The sequence below is a fragment of the Nyctereutes procyonoides genome, unplaced genomic scaffold, assembly GCF_905146905.1.
Source record: "Nyctereutes procyonoides isolate TBG_1078 unplaced genomic scaffold, NYPRO_anot_genome, whole genome shotgun sequence".
In the NCBI taxonomy this organism is placed as follows: domain Eukaryota; kingdom Metazoa; phylum Chordata; class Mammalia; order Carnivora; family Canidae; genus Nyctereutes; species Nyctereutes procyonoides.
In genome coordinates, this window is record NW_026575024.1 from 3,993,743 (window position 1) to 4,011,542 (window position 17,800).

The 17,800-nt window shown below is 50.7% G+C and overlaps 2 protein-coding genes across 2 annotated transcripts; one reads left to right on the forward strand and one right to left on the reverse strand.

Moving 5' to 3' along the window:
* The first annotated feature begins 70 nt into the window (after positions 1-70).
* ATP5F1E (ATP synthase F1 subunit epsilon) lies at positions 71-3,341 on the forward strand. The gene is made up of 3 exons (XM_055304025.1): positions 71-228; positions 1,565-1,691; positions 3,180-3,341. Exons 1-2 carry the CDS (start codon positions 197-199, stop codon positions 1,686-1,688), a joined length of 156 nt encoding a protein of 51 aa, XP_055160000.1. The 5' UTR covers positions 71-196; the 3' UTR covers positions 1,689-1,691; positions 3,180-3,341.
* Positions 3,342-5,191: 1,850 nt separating this feature from the next.
* Positions 5,192-13,144, reverse strand: TUBB1 (tubulin beta 1 class VI). The gene is made up of 4 exons (XM_055302635.1): positions 12,767-13,144; positions 8,746-8,854; positions 8,136-8,246; positions 5,192-8,037 (listed from the first exon to the last, which is right to left on the reverse strand). Exons 1-4 carry the CDS (start codon positions 12,821-12,823, stop codon positions 6,938-6,940), a joined length of 1,377 nt encoding a protein of 458 aa, XP_055158610.1. The 5' UTR covers positions 12,824-13,144; the 3' UTR covers positions 5,192-6,937.
* Positions 13,145-17,800: the final 4,656 nt, after the last annotated feature.

Genomic DNA, 17,800 nt, shown 5'->3' on the forward strand with positions numbered 1-17,800 from the left:
CGTCGGGGGGATTCCGCGGCGGGGCAGCAGGGGCTGCTTGGGAGGGCGGGCGGGGCAAGAGGCGCTGAGATTGGCAGGTCCGGAGTCCCGCCTCTTCCGGTTCCCAAGCCTGACCTTCCTGTCGCTGGGCCGCGCGCAGAGCCGACATTGAGGCGTCCTCGCGATTCGACCCGACGCGCCCCGCGCTCGCGACATCATGGTGGCGTACTGGCGACAGGCTGGACTCAGGTAGACCCGCGCTTCGGGGGTGCGGGGGGCCGGCGGCGCGGCCCGGCGTCGGAGGTCACGGCGGGGGGCGGGGGTCGGGGCCGCGGCGGCGGGGGGAGGGGAGCGAGGCCCAAGATGGCGGCGGGGGGCGGGGGAGCCTCGAGCCCCTGCGGGGACCCCACTGACCCCCGTCGGCGAGGGCAGTGGAGGCCGCGGGAGCTCCCGCGTGCGGCCCGCGCGACCACGCGACTTGCGGGGCCGGGGGGGGGGGGGGTCCCCGCCTTCACACCTGTGGCTTCGTGCACCCGCTGCCATGTGAGCTGACCGGGTGGCACCGCGGGCACGTGCGCGACACGGAGCAGCCCGAGGCCCGACCCTGGGGTCGATGACGGCGGGCGCCGAGTGAGACCCAGGCCCCAGGCACGGGGCGGGTTACTGAGCACCTGCTCTGACAGGTGCGGTGCCTCCCCCCCCCCCCCCCCCAGCGGGGCTCGCATCGTTATTCTCCTGGTTGATTCTCTCGCGTCTACAGGTGCATAAGCTCTCCGGAAGGATGGAGCAGCCTGAAGGTCAGCCCAATTAGTCAGAGCCTGAGGAGGCATTGAAATGCCTGCCTCTGGCCCAAAAAAACAAATCTGAAACCTAAGAAAATAGACAGCAGCACTCCTCCCCCCCCCCCTTTCCTGTTTTCAGAAAGTGTAAAAAGTGAGCTGACATTTTTTGGAAAATAAGATGTTGATGGGAGTCCATCTACCAAACAGGAAGCAGGCTGTTAGATGTTTTGTTAGAATTGAGGATGTTCTGTAAGGACTTTTCAGTTTCATTTAGAAACCTTAATTGGGAAGTGTCATCAGTGGCAGACTTGTAGAACAAAATCCAATATTCTCTCAAGAAAACCTTGAAGTAATCAGAGGAGGAACTGTTGAATTCAAAATAGTTTTCTTCCTCTTAATTACATATACTTTATCTTGTAAGAATAGCGTAAAGGTAAAAAAAAAAAAAAAGGGTGGGGGGAAATACTTATAGCCTCCCATAACATTTTGCTCTACTTCCTGTACTGTGGGATTTTTCTTTTTTAAAATCATTATGTATCTTTTACTTTAACATGTACTAAACAGGGAAGATGGTACAAGGAAGAAAAACCAAAGATTACCCATCCTAATATCAATTAAGACTTAGGTACATTTCTTTCTGGTCTTTTTCTCTGTGTAGATTGCTTCTGGCACTGATCATTTTTAAATCCAGTTCTACAATAATGTACAATCTAACCAAAATTAAGTATGGAAAGGAAAAAAAAAAGTAATACCAATCTGGTCGGATCATTGAACATTAATTTTATGTTATCTTTTACTTCCAGCTACATCCGATACTCCCAGATCTGTGCAAAAGCAGTGAGAGAGGCACTGAAGACAGAATTCAAAGCAAATGCCGAGAAGACTTCCGGCAGCACCGTAAAAATTGTGAAAGTGAAAAAGGAGTAATCTGTAAGTTACTGATTTGTTAGAGAAGACTTGCATCTTGTTTTTAGAGTACCTTCAAAACAAAGTAATTTTAGTTTTGAATTCTGACCGTTTTTTTTTTTTGGTCAATCAGTACATTCAGATGTTATTTAGCAGGGTAATAATTTAAAGCATACAGGTGATAGGATTCCTGTGGCATCATAAAAGAATCTTGTTTCGGGCCCTGACAAGCAGAAGTAATTGGCACATTGATTTTCAGCTCATTTAGCAGTGCTTAGGTAGAGAGCCATCTTATTTTAATTAAACCTGTTTCATTTGTCTGCACAACATCAAATAATTTGGAGGATAAACTCCCCACTTTTTGTAATTGCTGTCGGAGTTACGTAACAGCTCAGGGGCATGACAAATTGCGGTTCTTTGCGTCTTTATTCCCCCCCACATCTGCTAATGTTCTCACAAATGACTGCTTCCTGAACATGACGGCTACAAGCACAGGCAAGGGTCCTGTGATTTTATCAAGCAGTAACATCTGCAAGACCCTGCAGTGACAACTGTTTTTGCTAAATTTCTGATTCTTTCGAAGGTCTTGGTTCATCTTTCTTCTCCAGAGATACGGGCCATGTAGAGTGAATTCTGTGCAATAACAGTTTTGTACAGTTGATAAATTCTGACTCTTCGTTCCCAACTACCGAAGTGATTTGATTTCCAAACTTCTTCTTGACGTTGTTATTTCAAAGATAAGCAAGGCAAATAACCAGAGAGATGTTTTTCAGATTTAATTTTCTTGTTTGGCTTTAAAAAAGGCATCAGACCTGCAGTAGCTAGGAAATGTGATCAATATGAATCCTTTGGCAGCTTGTGGTTATGAGCAGTTTTACTTATTGGAGCTGTCTCCCCTAAGCACTTTTCATTTCCATTTTGAATTAGTAAATATTTTATTATGAATCTGGAGATGCGGTGTTTTGAATGTAGCCCTTTTTCTAGGGGCTCTCTGTCTCATCTCATAATTCTAAGTAATGAGACCTGGTTTTATCTTGCATTGTTTTGTTTTAACAATGAGCTAGCTGAGAAAATCACTGAGACCCTGCAGCAGAGCCGAGCCAAACTCTGCATCAAGCTACCTTGACCTTGGGATGTCCTTGGGATCAGGAAATGGTGTCCAGCTACAGTAAACAAAACAGAACAGCGAAACTGCTCTTCATATGCCCTGCAGGGGATGCTCCCAGCCCAGGAGCACAGGGGGCTTTTAGTGTCTTTTTAAAGGCAGAGTAGTTTCTTTATTGCCAGGAGTGTACTTGGTCCTGCTTAGGAGGGAAGAGTCCCCTGTTCAGTCAAGGCCGTGCAGGTGAACCAGCACTTCTAACAGCCAAGAGCCAAGGGTCAGCATCAGCCATGCGAAGTGACGCCAGAGTTATATAGTTCATGACAAGGAAGTCCTTGCCCATGTTCATGTTGCATTTTTAAGAAAACACAAAAGACTAGCAACTGGTGCATTTTTTTCTTTCCTCCTAGACCCTGATTAAAGCTTGAAATGCTACATTTTCCGAGGTGAAGATGTGTGGGTACATGTTATGGCAGATTGAAAACGATCTCCCTTCATGGAAAAAAAAAAAAAAAATCCCTGTCTTGTCCTAGGTTGACAATGCCAATAAATTAAAGTATGGTTCACTCTCACTGTTGGTTTTTGTTTTCCTTTGGACTTTTTATTCATAGGAACCATGTACTGCTGCAGGATTAGGACCTTGCAAACTAGAGTTTCTTATGGTGAGGGGAGGCAGATTTAGTATCTCATGAGCAGAGGGAAACAGAAAAGATGTTTTAAATGTCTCAGGATAGAAAGTTCTCTTTTTCATGGTATCAGTTGACAAAATTAGCCTCTTGTTGAGGCTCTCACTGTCCCTTATCTTTGAATTGCAGAAGCCACGGCAGAGTGGTGGACGGGTTTTTATCCACTGGCCTCATTCTCCTGTGCAGCTTCCTTAGCCAGTAGTCTAAATGACAATAATTACTAAAAGCATAGATTAGAGGGAAAAAGTACTAAATTGTGGTCTTCACTTTTTATCATACACTTAAAACCTGTGGAGAAGAACTGCTCATGTCAGGATTTAAGCAAGAAATGTGCTTCCCGTTGTTTTGTAAATGAATCTCTGTCCTGGGAGTGCTCCTCTTGGGAGATGGAGCAGAGCCATTCAGTACATTGCTCATCAAGTTGATGGCCGAGCTGGAGTTAAATCTTTAAAACTTGCCTGCAGGTCTCGGGCATGAGGAAGGCAACTGCTCCGTGGTGTTTGCACGGTGACTAGCTTCTTCATTAAATACTCAGGCGTGAAGACTTGTTGCAAGTGTTTTGTTTTTATCTTCCTTTGAAACTTGGAAGCACTCAGCTGAGTAAAACACCCACTGCAAAGTTAACTGCTTGATTTTTAACTGTTGTGGAGAATGGAGAAATAAATTTGAACAGGAAATTTTGAAACACTGTTCAGCTTCTATGCCAGGACCAGTTCTCACCATGGTACTTAAGCTAACAATAAGATGTGGGGGCCACTGAGCAGTGCTGAGGAGGAGCCTGAGAAAATGCTTTTGTTCTGCCTTCTGCAGGCGATTTCCTGCCCCAGGACACTTGACCTGTAGGTTTTATTTAATTCTTGGCCCAGAACCTGCAAGGAGGAGCTTCTGGATGAGTGTGAGAGTTGGGCCACTGGGCGGTAGCCACTTGAGGGTCCCTTTAACTCTTTGCCTGGGCTGATCGGCTGTCCTGAGGTCAGGGCACCTCAGTTGCCAGCACTTCGGTTCCCAAGATCAAGGTCCTAGGAAGCATCTTTCATTACAGGGATAGGAATAAATGGATCCCAAGGCTGTCAGGCCTTTTTCATAGACGAACAAAGCCGATGGGCAAAGGGCTGAATTCTTTCCAGCTGAGTAACTAGAGAGAAGTCATCTCAGGGAGAGTGGCAGATGGAGTAATTAAGGTGAGACTTAGGGGCCGGGGCTGGTGATAGGGAACTGGGTAAAGTAACCGAATAAAAGGCAAGTTTACTGCCCAACAAAGATTCTTCAAGCCTCTTTCTCTGTGATTAAAAATCCTGAACTGATACTGGGATAGAGTAAACTGTATCCAGGCCAGCTGGGTAGCTGGCCAGGACTACTGTGTCCAGACAACCAGGGGACCCTGATTAGACCTGTGGATATTTCACTAACTAGTTGAGTGATTTGCGAGGGAGTCCTTAATCTCTGCTGGTGCAGGGTTCTTGTGGGTAAAGTGAAGGAACCGGACAAGGTCTGAAATTCTGATCCCCTGTCTCTGCCTCTGAGACCAGTGTCGCCATGGCAACCATACCACTAAAGAAATAGGCTCAAAATCTGAGGGGACAGATTTCTTTTGGTTTCTAGTGGGGTTTTGTGTGTGTGTGTGTGTGTGTGTGTGTGTGTGTGCGCGCGCCATACAAAAGAGTAGGATGGTGAGATACATTTTGAAATATTTTTAACTACTCAAATTAATCAGTCTGGGCGGTTAGGCTCCAAGAAAAGGAATTTATTTAGTCTGTAATAAAGCAATTTAGCCATTTAAAATTGAATTTCCTTGTACTTTAATGATTACTATTGAGCAAACAAAAATCTTGACAGTAATATAAATCAGCAGGTTTTTTTTTTTCTTTTTTAATTTAGATTTGTATTCTTGTATCTATTTGATTGCCTTTTTAGATTGGAGAAAGAAAGTGCTAGAGGAAGCATATATAAATTCTTATAACTTCAAAGGTCATAAGTCTTTTTAGTTTTTAAGAAGTTATGAACTTCAAACAGCATAGGTACAGTTTCCTAATAAATCTGCTTTTGGTTTTAGTGCTTGAACCACAAGTAGAAAGTGTTTAAAACTCTTTTTTAAGTGTTGTAGATAAAAGGCTTGTGAAGCTGATTAGCAGAACCTCGTTTTCTCTCCATACAGATTTTATGTAGTTATATCACAATGCATACATGAGGAGTGATGTTTCTCAGCATGAGCAGCCAGTGTCGTGCAGCCACCTGCTATCCTTATTGCAGATTACAAACACGAATCGGGAAACCAGAGCCTAGTTGGTTGCAAGTAAATATTTCCTGCAGGGAGGGTCAGAGCCTCTTCCATTGCTGACTACCCATGGATCAAATAGGATAGCTCAGTGGTAATTCTAGAAGGCCATTAAGACCCTTATGGCCCTGGAAGGGATGGCTGTGCTGTATGTCAGAAATAGGTAAACTGTAATTAAAAAGTTATGGATGATTTGATTACACTCCTGTGTATTTGGTCCTGTTGTAATGTGAGCAGATTAAACTCTGGTAATGGCTAAAGCTGTGTCATCATGCAAACATTTATGGCAACTTCTGCAAATTAATTTGAACTGTAAAAGTTCCCTAATGAGCCCACGTCCTCCACAAGGAGGAAGGACGCTGCAGCAGGCGGCTGCCGAATTCCTGCATTTGAATGGTTGCCCAGCACACCGGGTGCCCTTTCTGAAAGAGCAGAGGCTACAGAGCGCTTTCAGAAAGTGTTTACTGAATGAAAGTGAAAAGGGCATTTTGAAATAGCCTTTACAAGGAAAACTGAAGATGGTGATTAATGAATTCCCAGAATCCAACACTCATAAGAAACTATCTCAACACACACATTAAAAGCTAGCTATTCAGAAATAAAGATCAGAGGATTGGAGTTGGTGAGTTTTGCCTGTTGTTTTGCGGGAGGGAGGTTGGCCAGGTATTTTGATGAAAAGCATTGCCACTTTTTTTTTCCTCCCTTTTTCCCTTTCCAGTTAGTACGCTGACGTGCACACAAGGTCTACACAATTCACTAGTGGATGCTGACTCACTTGCCTTGGCTGCACAGCTCCCCACGTACCAATTAGTCACCTGGCTCTTCTGGAGGCCAGCAAGTACCAGGAGGTAGGATGCTGGGCAGCATACATGACAGAACCTAGGGTAAGACTCTTAGCAAGGGTGCCAAGCAAGGGTGGCAGGGTGCTTGTCAGCACCACGAAAGTGTGGAGAGCACATGCTGCACACCCGGAGTCTTGGTGTCTGGTAGGGAGCTGTGCGTGCAGTGACTACCCAATCAACATTGTTAAACAAAGGCAGTGCTTCACGACAAATTCACTTTGCTATTAAAAACCAGTTAATAGAGTTTGCACAGGAGTATGGAAGTCTCGAAGGTTAGCGAATGCCAGCAGGAGGCCCCAGTGCCCCCAGCTCCCACCTGGGCCCTGTCTCCGGGACAGGGACCCTGCAGGGACCCTGCGTAGGCCTCACGCGGCCTCACCAGGTACCTGGGGCCCGTCTTCCGGCTCCATTTCTGCCTCCCCCACGGCCTCTGCGTCCTCCTCCTCCTCAGCGGCTTTGGCGTCCTGGAGCTGCTGATACTCGGACACCAGGTCATGGATGTTGCTCTCGGCCTCGGCAAACTCGCCCACGTCCATGCCCTCGCTGGTGTACCAGTGCACAAATGCCCTCCTGCGGAACATGGCCGAGAAGTGCTCAGCCACGCGGCTGAAGAGCTCCTGCACGGCCGTGCTGTTGCCCATGAAGGTGGCGGCCATGCTCAGCCCCGGCGGCGGGATGTCGCAGACGGCCACCTTGACATTGTTGGGGATCCAGTCCACGAAGCAGCTGCTGTGCCGGGTCTGCACGGTCAGCATCTGCTCGTCCACCTCCCTGGTGGACATGCGGCCCCGGAAGATGCAGGCCACGGTCAGGTAGCGGCCGCGGCGCGGGTCGCAGGCAGCCATGGCGTTGCGCGCGTCGAACACCTGCTGCGTGAGCTCGGCCACCGTGAGTGCGCGGTACTGCTGGCCGCCGCGGCTAGTGAGCGGCGCGAAGCCAGGCATGAAGAAGTGCAGGCGCGGGAAGGGCACCATGTTCACGGCCAGCTTGCGCAGGTCGGCGTTGAGCTGGCCCGGGAAGCGCAGGGACGTGGTGATGCCGCTCATGGTCAGGGACACCAGGTGGTTGAGGTCGCCGTAGCTGGGTGCCGCCAGCTTGAGCGTGCGGACGCAGATGTCGTAGAGCGCCTCGTTGTCGATGCAGAAGCAGGCGTCGGCGTGCTGCGCCAGCTGCTGCAGGGACAGCACGGCGTTGTATGGCTCCACCACCGTGTCCGACACCTTGGGCGACGGCAGGACACTGAAGGCGTTCAGGATGCGGTCGGGGAAGTCCTCGCGAATCCTGCTCAGCAGCAGCGTGCCCATGCCCGCGCCCGTGCCGCCACCCAGCGAGTGCACCAGCTGGAAGCCCTGCAGGCAGTCGCAGGCCTCGCTGGCGCTGCGCACGGCATCCAGCACGCTCTCGGCCAGCTCGGCGCCCTCCGTGTAGTGGCCCTTGGCCCAATTGTTGCCAGCCCCAGAGTTACCTGCGCAGGGAGAGGCCTGTAACCAGGCTGCCTAGGTGTCGGGGTTGGGGGGGTTGGGTGGGGGGCGGATACTGGGGGACCCTTGCAGGAAAACCTACTGTAGATGAAGCTGTCTGGATGAAAGAGCGCTCCCAGTTTGCTGGATCGGATGCTGTCCATCGTCCCAGGCTCCAGGTCCACCAGCAGCGCCCGGGGCACATACTTCTTACCTGTGTAGAAAAATAAGAAGAAGTCAGCAAACTGTTGTTTTTCTAATAGTTAATGTTTCATCAAAATAGAACCTTGTGATACCAGTCAGGAAAAAGCTATCCTAGAAGACAGACATTCAGAGTGATATCCTTGACCCCAACAACGAGTGCTCAAGTCTATAAAATACCTTCAAAATACTTTTTCCGTCATGTTCTGTTTTGTTTTGTCGTCGTGCCCATGATGGAGATTATGCCCCTGCTGGAAGTGTCTCTGGGTTTTCATTTAAAAACTAAACAGGAAAGTTGGTGCTTGGCAGCAGGTGTTAAGACACATGCACCCCTACCCCACCCCATGACTTCATCGGGGGTCCTTCCTTGCCCTGGACGGGACTTGGGGATCTGCTGCACCAGGGATTTCACGGCTCTGCCTGGACATCACTCTGACGCTCCATTCCCCAGGCCCTTGTCTGACCGCGTCCCTGGGGCAGGTGACCATTGCTACCAGAGCACAGGGTCCTACCGTGGGCCTCGTTGTAGTACACGCTGATCCTCTCCAGCTGCAAAGCACAGTCCCCGCAGTAGCCGCCCACTGAGTCGATCCCGTGCTCATCGCCAATCACCTCCCAGAACTGAAAGCAGCAGGAGGGGAAGTCAGTACAGAGGGACCCCCAGTAAAGGGCAGGTAGGCACCCAGGAGCCAGCAGGTTGACCAGAGAGACAGGAAGAGGGTGCTCCTGGGCCTGCCTGGAGCCGTCTGTCTGGCCTCTCCTTTCCCAGACGTTCTTTTAGGCCCGTTTTGTCAATGCCCACTGCACAGTGTAATTTGCTCTTGCCTCTACTAAACATGAATATGAAGACTGTGTTTTATACCCACCTGAATGCCTTAAATAAAATGCCAACACATAAAATATTAAATTGGATTTTGCTCCTATTAAATGGAGGCCGTCATATACATTAAAGCTGTCGTTTTACAATTTCACATCAGACAGGGTATCTGTAATTTCACCTTACAGTGCTTCGAGCTAGTAAAGTATAGATCCCATTAAATGAAAATGGACTGAATTCTTATCTGATTTTACAATAATTCCTCCTTCACTTGGGGATTTATTTTCATGCAGTTTTCCAAAAAGCCCATAACTAGGACATCCAGGCACGGCTTTTAGCAGTGTGCATTTTTCATGATCAGGTGTGCACACAATTCAAGATTATGCACAGCTCCTGCAACTATTTGAAACATATGACACTTTCAATCACACATACAGTATTTATTAATATAGCTGTGTGCAGAGCTCTTAATATGGAAACAGTTACTGAGATAGCCCCTTTCATTGCCCTAGAGAAGGACATATTCAAGTGCAATGAAAACATATTCATTTATGTTAAAATCCCCAAGGGTGTTTTCCTAGCCCTATCTTATAAGTGATGGCTGTGCCCTGGCCGGGGTCTCATTAACCAGACTCTATTTTATAGTAATTTACCAGCACTGTTCAGGGGCTGAAGGAATAAATAAATTTAAGTTCTATGACACCATCAACTAAGTATGGCCCCAAATAATAAGTAGTCACCAGGGCTCTAACGTTACCAGAAGACATGATGGTGCGGTAAGAGCGGAGGCCCTATCTTGACCCTGCACTTCCTCTCTGAGCCTGGCTCCAGATTATCTACCCACTTCAGAGGGCAGGGCTGGGGCCTCCCACTTCTCTGTGTTTGACTTAGGAAAGTCTCATCAGCGTGGTGTGGAAAGATGGGAACTTCATCTCCAGCAGTGATATTCTTTGCCCCAGCTTTTAAATAGCTGCATTAGGGACGCCTGGGTGGCTCAGCGGTTGAGCATCTGCCTTTGGCCCAGGTCGTGGTCCTGGAGTCCCAGGATCGAGTCCCACATCCAGCTCCCTGCATGGAGCCTGCTTCTCCCTCTGCCTCTGTCTCTCTGTGTCTCTCAGGAATAAATAAATAAAATCTAAAAAATAAATAAATAAAAAATAAACAGCTGCATTAGAAGACTAGTTCTTCCTAGCTGCATTATTCACAATCGTTAAAAGGTGGAAACAGCCTATGTGTCCATGGACAGATGAGTAGATAAAATGTGGTGTATCCACACAAGGAACTATTATTTAGCCGTAAAAAAGGAAGATTTGGACACAGGCTGCAACGTGGTTGAGCCTTGAGGACATAATGCTTTGTGAGATAAGCCAGACACAGAAAGGCAGATACTGTATGATGTCACTTTTATGAGGTTCCTAAATAAGTTCAAATTCTGGGGCACCCGGATGGCAGAGTTGTTTGCACGTTCGACTTTTTTTTTTTTTTTAAGATTTTATTTATTCATGAGACAGAGAGAGAGGCAGAGACACAGGCAGAGGGAGAAGCAGGCTCCATGCAGGGAGCCCGATGTGGGACTCAGTCCCAGGACCCCGGGATCATGCCCTGAGCCAAAGGCAGATGCTTCACCACTGAGCCACCCAGGCGTCCCTGGACCTTCGACTCTTGATTTGGGTTCTGGTCATGATCTCAGGGTGGCAGGATCTAGCCCTGCATTGGGCTCCATACTGGGCGTGGAGCCTGCTGGAGACTCCCTCTCCCTCTATGCCCCCACCCTGCTCACACGCACTCTCTAAATAAATATGAATTTTTTTAAAAAGTTCAAATTCTTAGCTAGTAGAAGGATGGGTGCCTAGGGCTGGGAGAAGGGAAATGGGGAGTTAGTATATAATGGGAACAGAGTTTCAGTTTTGCAAAAGGAAAAGCAATTTGGAGATTGGAAGCACAACACCGTGAATATGCTTAACACTATTGAACTGTACACTTAAAAATGATTAAGATGGGGATCCCTGGGTGGCGCAGCGGTTTAGCGCCTGCCTTTGGCCCAGGGCGCGATCCCGGGTCTCCGGGATCGAGTCCCGCGTCGGGCTCCCGGTGCATGGAGCCTGCTTCTCCCTCTGCCTGTGTCTCTGCCTCTCTCTCTCTCTGTGTGTGTGTGACTATCATAAATAAATAAAAATTAAAGAAAAAAAATGAAATTAAAAAAAATGATTAAGATGGTGGGTCGCCTGTGGCTCAGTTAAGTGTCTGGTCATGATCCGGGGTTCCTGGGATCGAGTTCCACATTGTCAGGCTCCTTTTTCAGTGGGGAGTCTGCTTCTCCCTCTCCCTCTGCCGCTCCTCCTGCTTGTGCTCTCAGTCTCTCTAATAAATAAAATGTATTTTTTAAATGATTAAGATGGTAAATTTTAGGGATGCCTGGGTGGCTCAGGTTGAGCATCTGCCTTCAGTTCAGGTCATGATCGAGTCCCACATCGGGCTCCCTGCAGGGAGCCTGCTTCTCCCTCTGCCTGTGTCTCTGCCTCTCTCTCAGTGTCTCTCATGAGTAAATAAATAAAATCTTCAAAAAATGGTAAATATTATACTGTGTATGTTTTACCACAATTGTTTTAACTTCTAATGCAACTAATTTTCTTAAGATTTGTTTATTTTTATTTATTTATTTTAGAGAGAGAGAGGCATGGGTTGGCAGAGTAAGAGAAGCTTCCAAGCATATCCCCTGCTGTGTATGGAGCCCACACAGGCTCCATCCTACCACCCCTGAGATCACAACCTGAGCCAAAACCAAGAGTCGGACGCTTAACCGACTGAGCCACCCAGGTGCCCCAATGCAATTTAATTTGTAACGCAATTCATACTAGTAAGACTAATTTCAAGATGGCAAAGGGAAAAATGAGATGGTTGTTAACACAGTACAACTGTGTAAAATTGGGGTTAAAATTTAGGTTGGAGGCCTGTTGGGCTGTGTCATCTCTTAGTTAGCCACCGAACCAGGCACTTTGTACAAAAGTTTAGGTGAGGGATCCCTGGGTGGCGCAGCGGTTTGGCGCCTGCCTTTGGCCCAGGGCGTGATCCCGGAGACCTGGGATCGAGTCCCAAGTCGGGCTCCCGGTGCATGGAGCCTGCTTCTCCCTCTGCCTGTATGTCAGCTTCTCTCTCTCTCTCTGTGTGACTATCATAAATAAATTTAAAAAAAAAAATCCTGTCTTTAAAAAAAAAAAAAAAGTTTAGGTGAGGACACACACTCATTTGTATTCCTGGGAGTGTATTTTAATTATTTCTGCTGCTAAAACATTTAGGTTTACCTCATTAGTCTTCTTTTGCTTACTAAATGGAACAGATGTGGATCTTTTTAAACTTTGTAACATAAACAAGAGAAGAGAGACAAAGGCATCTTCGTGATATGGTGTAAAAAGTTGCCCAACAAACTTGAGGCAACTATTTTGAGACAAATTACTGTCTTTAGATACAAAAGTCGTAGGTCACAGGTCATAAAAGTAAACACGGTGTACCTGCAAGTGGCGGCGAGATAACATGAATTCAGTTAACCCTTGCAGCTGTGTCCCCTTCACCATGGGCTTTGTTTAATTAAGCCAAGTATTCAGCAAGTGCAGGCCATCTGCTGGACTTGCTACCTTGCCCGCTGACCTGTGATACTTCGTTTGTGGGCCACACCCGGGGCCTGCAGGGAAAGCTAGTCCCGGGAATCAAGCTCTTACCTTGGCTCCAATCTGGTTGCCACACTGGCCAATCTGAATATGTACGATTTCACGCATCCTGGCTTTGCGTCCAAGTGTAGGGTCTTCTCGGAATCCTGGGTGTCTGGGAGAGCCGCCCTTCGCTGGTGGGCACCCAACACGGCTCTGGTCACCGCACTGATGGGACCAGCTGACCAAGAGGCCCGGCCGCTACTCTTCTGCTCTCTGCCTGTCATCCTGGTGGAGGGGGTGTTTCTTCCTCTCCCAACACAGAATATCGCCCAGTCACTTCCTAGAGTTCAAGACCAAAGGCTGCCTTTGTTCACAGTGCCTGGAGGCCTAGCACCAGATGTGGGCCTTGCCGTGGTGGACCCTGGGCACCAGCGCTGGCTGCGGGCTCCCTGCTGGGGGGGCTCATGATATGACAAGGGAGCCACAGTTCCCAGCTCATGGGGTGACCAGACCACTTCCAGAGAGCTTTCCCTGACCAAGCCAGCAGTATCATGAGGAATCCTTTGTCTCAACCCATCACTTGACAGGGGAGGCCACGTATCCAGAGCATGAAGTGACTTCACCATAGTCCCACAGCCAGCGAGACATGCCCCTCCCTGGCCTTCAGAACCAGCCATAGCTCCCAGGGTCTCCAGCTGTCTTTCCTCAGGAGTGGTCAGACAGCCACTGAGCTGCCCTTCAGGGAGACATGGGTGGACATTTTTATTTTCACATTGTCTAATGATAACAAGAAAAAAATTAATTAGTATTTATAATAGGAAAAGGCTAATGAGAGAAAGTTTTCTTTGAACTTGGCGAGAGTTGTAAAGGCAACGAGTGATCTTCAGAGTTTGGGGAAGTGCTGTCAAGAGGCACAATCTCGACTCCAGGGCTCACCATCCAGGCCTTTCCCAGCGTGGCCCCACGCTTCCTCTCCAGCCCCTCTCCTGGGCTTTGGTCCTCAGAAAGCGGCCCTGTCAGGGCTCACGATGCTGCTACACTGGGCCACCAGGCTCGTGGCCACCTGCCCTCCCTTGCCACGCACGTTCACACCGGCGTGGCTCTTCCCCTGCCCTGCATGCCGAAGCTCCTGGGGCAGCAGCGGACAACCACACCGGGGGGCACCTGCATCCCCAGACCCCCTCTCCAGTGTTGGCCGAGCTCCCAAGGTCCCCACTCTTGGAACAGCTACACACAGGGACCTGCCGTGTGCTGGGCTCGCAGCGGGAGCCGGGGATGTGGAAATGAAGGAGACCCGTGCGCGGGGGGCTCTGAGCCGATGGAGGAGCTCTCGGTGGCGGACACTGGCCCCTGGACCCGGATTCAAAGGCAGAATGGAAGGTATCAGACCCTCCCGGGGGCGCTCCCTCCCCTGCCTCCCACTGGCAGGTGACCTTGGCGGAAAGGTCGGTCCTGCCTGGGCCGAGCCCCACCCAGACCTGCAGCTCCTAAACCCTGCCTACTTTGCACAAACCTGGGAGGCCCAAGGTGGGAGGTCAGTGGTAAGGACAGGAAAGTCACTAACTGCTTTGTAGGAGGGGCCTTTGGGCTGCAAAACAGCCTCTACTTCTCCCAAAGGAGCTGAGCCTCAATGTAGGAGGAGCTGGAATCCCTCAGGAGAAATCAGACGTGGAGAAGAAGGACTTTGCCCCGTGGGTGCCAGCACAGGCCTGCTTGTCCTGCACTGTCCAGTGACCTCACGGGCCATGTGCCATGTGCGGACCAAGAGCTCCGGGTGACCCTCGGTCGGATCCCGGCCCCGCCGAGAAGCTGCCGTAAAGGACACTAGCAGGACAGCTAAGAAACCTGAATACAGACCGTGTAGACAGAGTAACCACATTGTATCCACCGTGTATTTCCTGAATTCGATCCTGGCCTAACGGTTACACAAATGGAAATTCTTGTTTTCAAGAGATACTACGAAACGTTCAGGGTCAGGAGTCACCTTGCCCCCAGCTTACTGGCAAACAGTTGGGCAACCACGGTAACAATGTGATAAATGTCGAGAGACAGGTTAAACAAATGTGGCAAAATGTTAACAATTGGTGAATCTTTGCAAACTAAGTACAAGATTAATACTCTTGCAACATCTCTAAGGTTGGAATGTTTTTCTACTCCCAGCTGAATGACCACATGATTGCAGATGCTTCTGGCCCAAACCCTGCCACCCCGAAGGTAAAGAGAAGAAAGTGCAATTTCGAGAGGGGGAAATCTGCATGTACTTAGCATTTTTTCACACGTTAAAAAAAAATAGATACATACACAGAATCAACCCTTCAGCTCCCCTAGAAGTTGCCTACCTTCCCTCCTGTGCTCTTCCCTCTGACCCCTCACCTGCCCTCCCCACCCTCCCCTGCTCCCGGGACCTCAGAACTCCAAGGCAGCCCCCCGCTCCGCTCCCGCAGCAGCCCGGTGGGAGCCCCCCGCGGGCCCCAGCCCCCGGTTTTCAGCGGGTTTGCAGCTTATCCTCACGCCGCATCTCCCTGCCAGCCTGGGAGCTGCCGCGTCCCCGCGGGCCTGACACGGGAGGGCCTCAGTGAACGTTTGGGGAGACGCCGGGGCCGCCTTGCTGAGGGCGGCAAGTTTTCCTAAAGCCAATAATGTACTTATTCACGAGGCTGTCCCGATGGTGAGGTGGGGGCACGGCGCCTGAGGACTCGCGCCCCGGGCCCCTGAGCGGTGGTCTAGGCTGAAAGTCTAGACTGTTCCAAGAAGGCTGGATGTCAGGAAGGGGCTGTCGATGAGCGACCGCACGCGCCATTCCGGGAAGCCGTGGCTGGCGGCGCTGAAAGGGGCCGCGTTGGCCGGGCCGAGGCGCAGCTGTGACCCGCCTGTGTTCATTCTCGGGGCCCTCCCGAACCTCGCCCGGGAGCACATTCCTCTTGGTCATCTCCGTTTGCTCAGGGAGGGGAAAGACCAGCTCTCCAGATGGGCGCTTAAAAGGTTTTTCTGTTAATGGGGCGGTTGGCAAAAAAGAAGGGGGGGACCCTGTTTGCTTTGATTCCCAGCTCCAGGTGGTGTTGACTCAGTCTGGGCTGCTCTGCTGAGCTTTGGCCACCGCGAGGGGCGGGGCCGTCGGGCGGGAGGCTTGGTGGCACCAGGCCCCTCCTCCCGAAACCTCAACTTCCCCAGCTATAAAATGGGACGATGGTCCTGAGACCCAGGCTTGCGGGAAGAGAGACGCGGGGGCCGACCCCCAGCACCCCTTCGTGGGTGTGGTTTCTCACATGGGCTCGGCGGGACGGAAGCAGATGTGTGCACAGCACCTGGGAGCTGGGTGCCGACTGGGTGCTGGGGCCCCGGGGGCTGTGCACCGGGGACTGAGCCGTGTGGATGGAGCAGGGGAAGGCGGTCGCTGTGATGGGCAGTCCGCCCCGTCTCCGCGCCGTTGCCCCCGTGTTTGCCAAGCCAGCCCCCGCCCCGGGGGAAGGAGCTCCCCTCTGACCGCCAGCTTAGCAAAAGCCAGAGGACTGGTGGATGTGCGAGCCTCTCTCTGACCAATAGAAACGGCCCCTTCCTGGGATGCAAGTGAGCAGTGTCCCTGGAGGGCGTCCCCCATGTTCTGTCCTCCTGCCAGGCCCAAGGGATTGGAAGTGTCCGTCGGTGATGAGTGATGGGCCCCTCCTCTCCCCACAAGGAAGGGCAGTGACGGCCCAGGGCCGAGCGTTAGTGAGCATGGCCCAAGAGGGCAGAAGGCAGGAGCGGGGCCCCCTGAGCGTGCACCATGCCCATGATGAGGCCCAAGGACGATCAAATACCCCCAGGCCGGCCCTTAGCTGAAGCACCCTCTGTCCCCTGGTGGCCGTGGCCATCAGTCCACCAGAAGATGTGGCGATGGCAAGCCTTTTCCTGCATGACACTTGGCTCTATTATGGGCACAGAACTAAGATGATAAGAAAAACCAAGTGTCACCCAGAAACCCCCAATCGGCTGCTTCCAGACTTCCCCCAGGAGGTGTCCCTCGGCGGTCAGATGGAGGCCCCCCCCCCCCATCCGCTGGGCAAATGAAATGTAATTAGGAGAAAAACAGAGGACTCAGAGATTTCATTGATTTCCTCCGCCCCTGATCCGTCCACTTCTGAGCGCGTTGAAGTTCCTTGAATAACTCCAAGAAGATTGTTGAATTATAGTGTTTGCTTGTGATTCAGAAGCAGAAAATTTTTCCAAATGTCTTAGCAAGAAACTGACATCTGAGGGGCCATTATGAGTGAGTCAGCGGGTGTGGGCAGATCATCAGATGAACCGAGTTCTACTTTCTTGTACTCTGCCTTGCTGTGTGCTCTCTTACTGTACAAGAAAGTTCTGGGAGGATGAATAACTAAGCAGAGGAGAGAAGGACCAGGGAGGCGCTGCTGGTTTTCACCCGCTGGGCGACCCGGGCTCCCTTCCAGCCTTGGGGCCGCACAATGTGACCGCGGTGCCACCTCTCCGGGGACGCAGGGAGTCCGCATCCTGGGCTGTGGTGTCTCTGGTTTCCAGGAGGAAGCACACAGGCGCACGCTGGCCCCCCAACTGCTGTGATTCTGAGGTGTCTGGACACAACCTTCTCAAGCGCATCTCTCGCCTCTCCCAAGGTGTGCAGTTCCTGATAAGCAACCTGCCGGGGCAGGAGCAGAGATAAGCAGGGGATGGTTCAATACCTGGAGCTAAAATCAAACAAAAACGTAGACTTTTTCAAGCCCCATGTTTGTCCAAGAACCCTCTGTTGTAAAGTCTCAGAAATCCATTCGTTTACCCAACCAATATTGGCTGAGTCCGATTTAGGGGCTCCGGGGACCTGGGAGGAGTGGGAGGTTTGCAGAGACGGGACAGCACCAAGCCCTGCCCGCTGGCCTTTGCCAAGTTCTCTGCAGAGAACTTCAAATGCACGGTGTCCTCGGGCCTGTCCTCCAGCGAAGGGACAAGGCTCACAGGTCTTCGGACGCTGACATCCAGGGTACACTACGAGGAGTCAGGGAGCAGACTGGCCAGTGGCCTCCAGCTGGGCATCTGGGGCGTCCGGACCGCTCAGCTCGCCTTCCTCGTCACCTCTGCCCTATAAGGGTGTTGGCCCAGTGGCCCCCA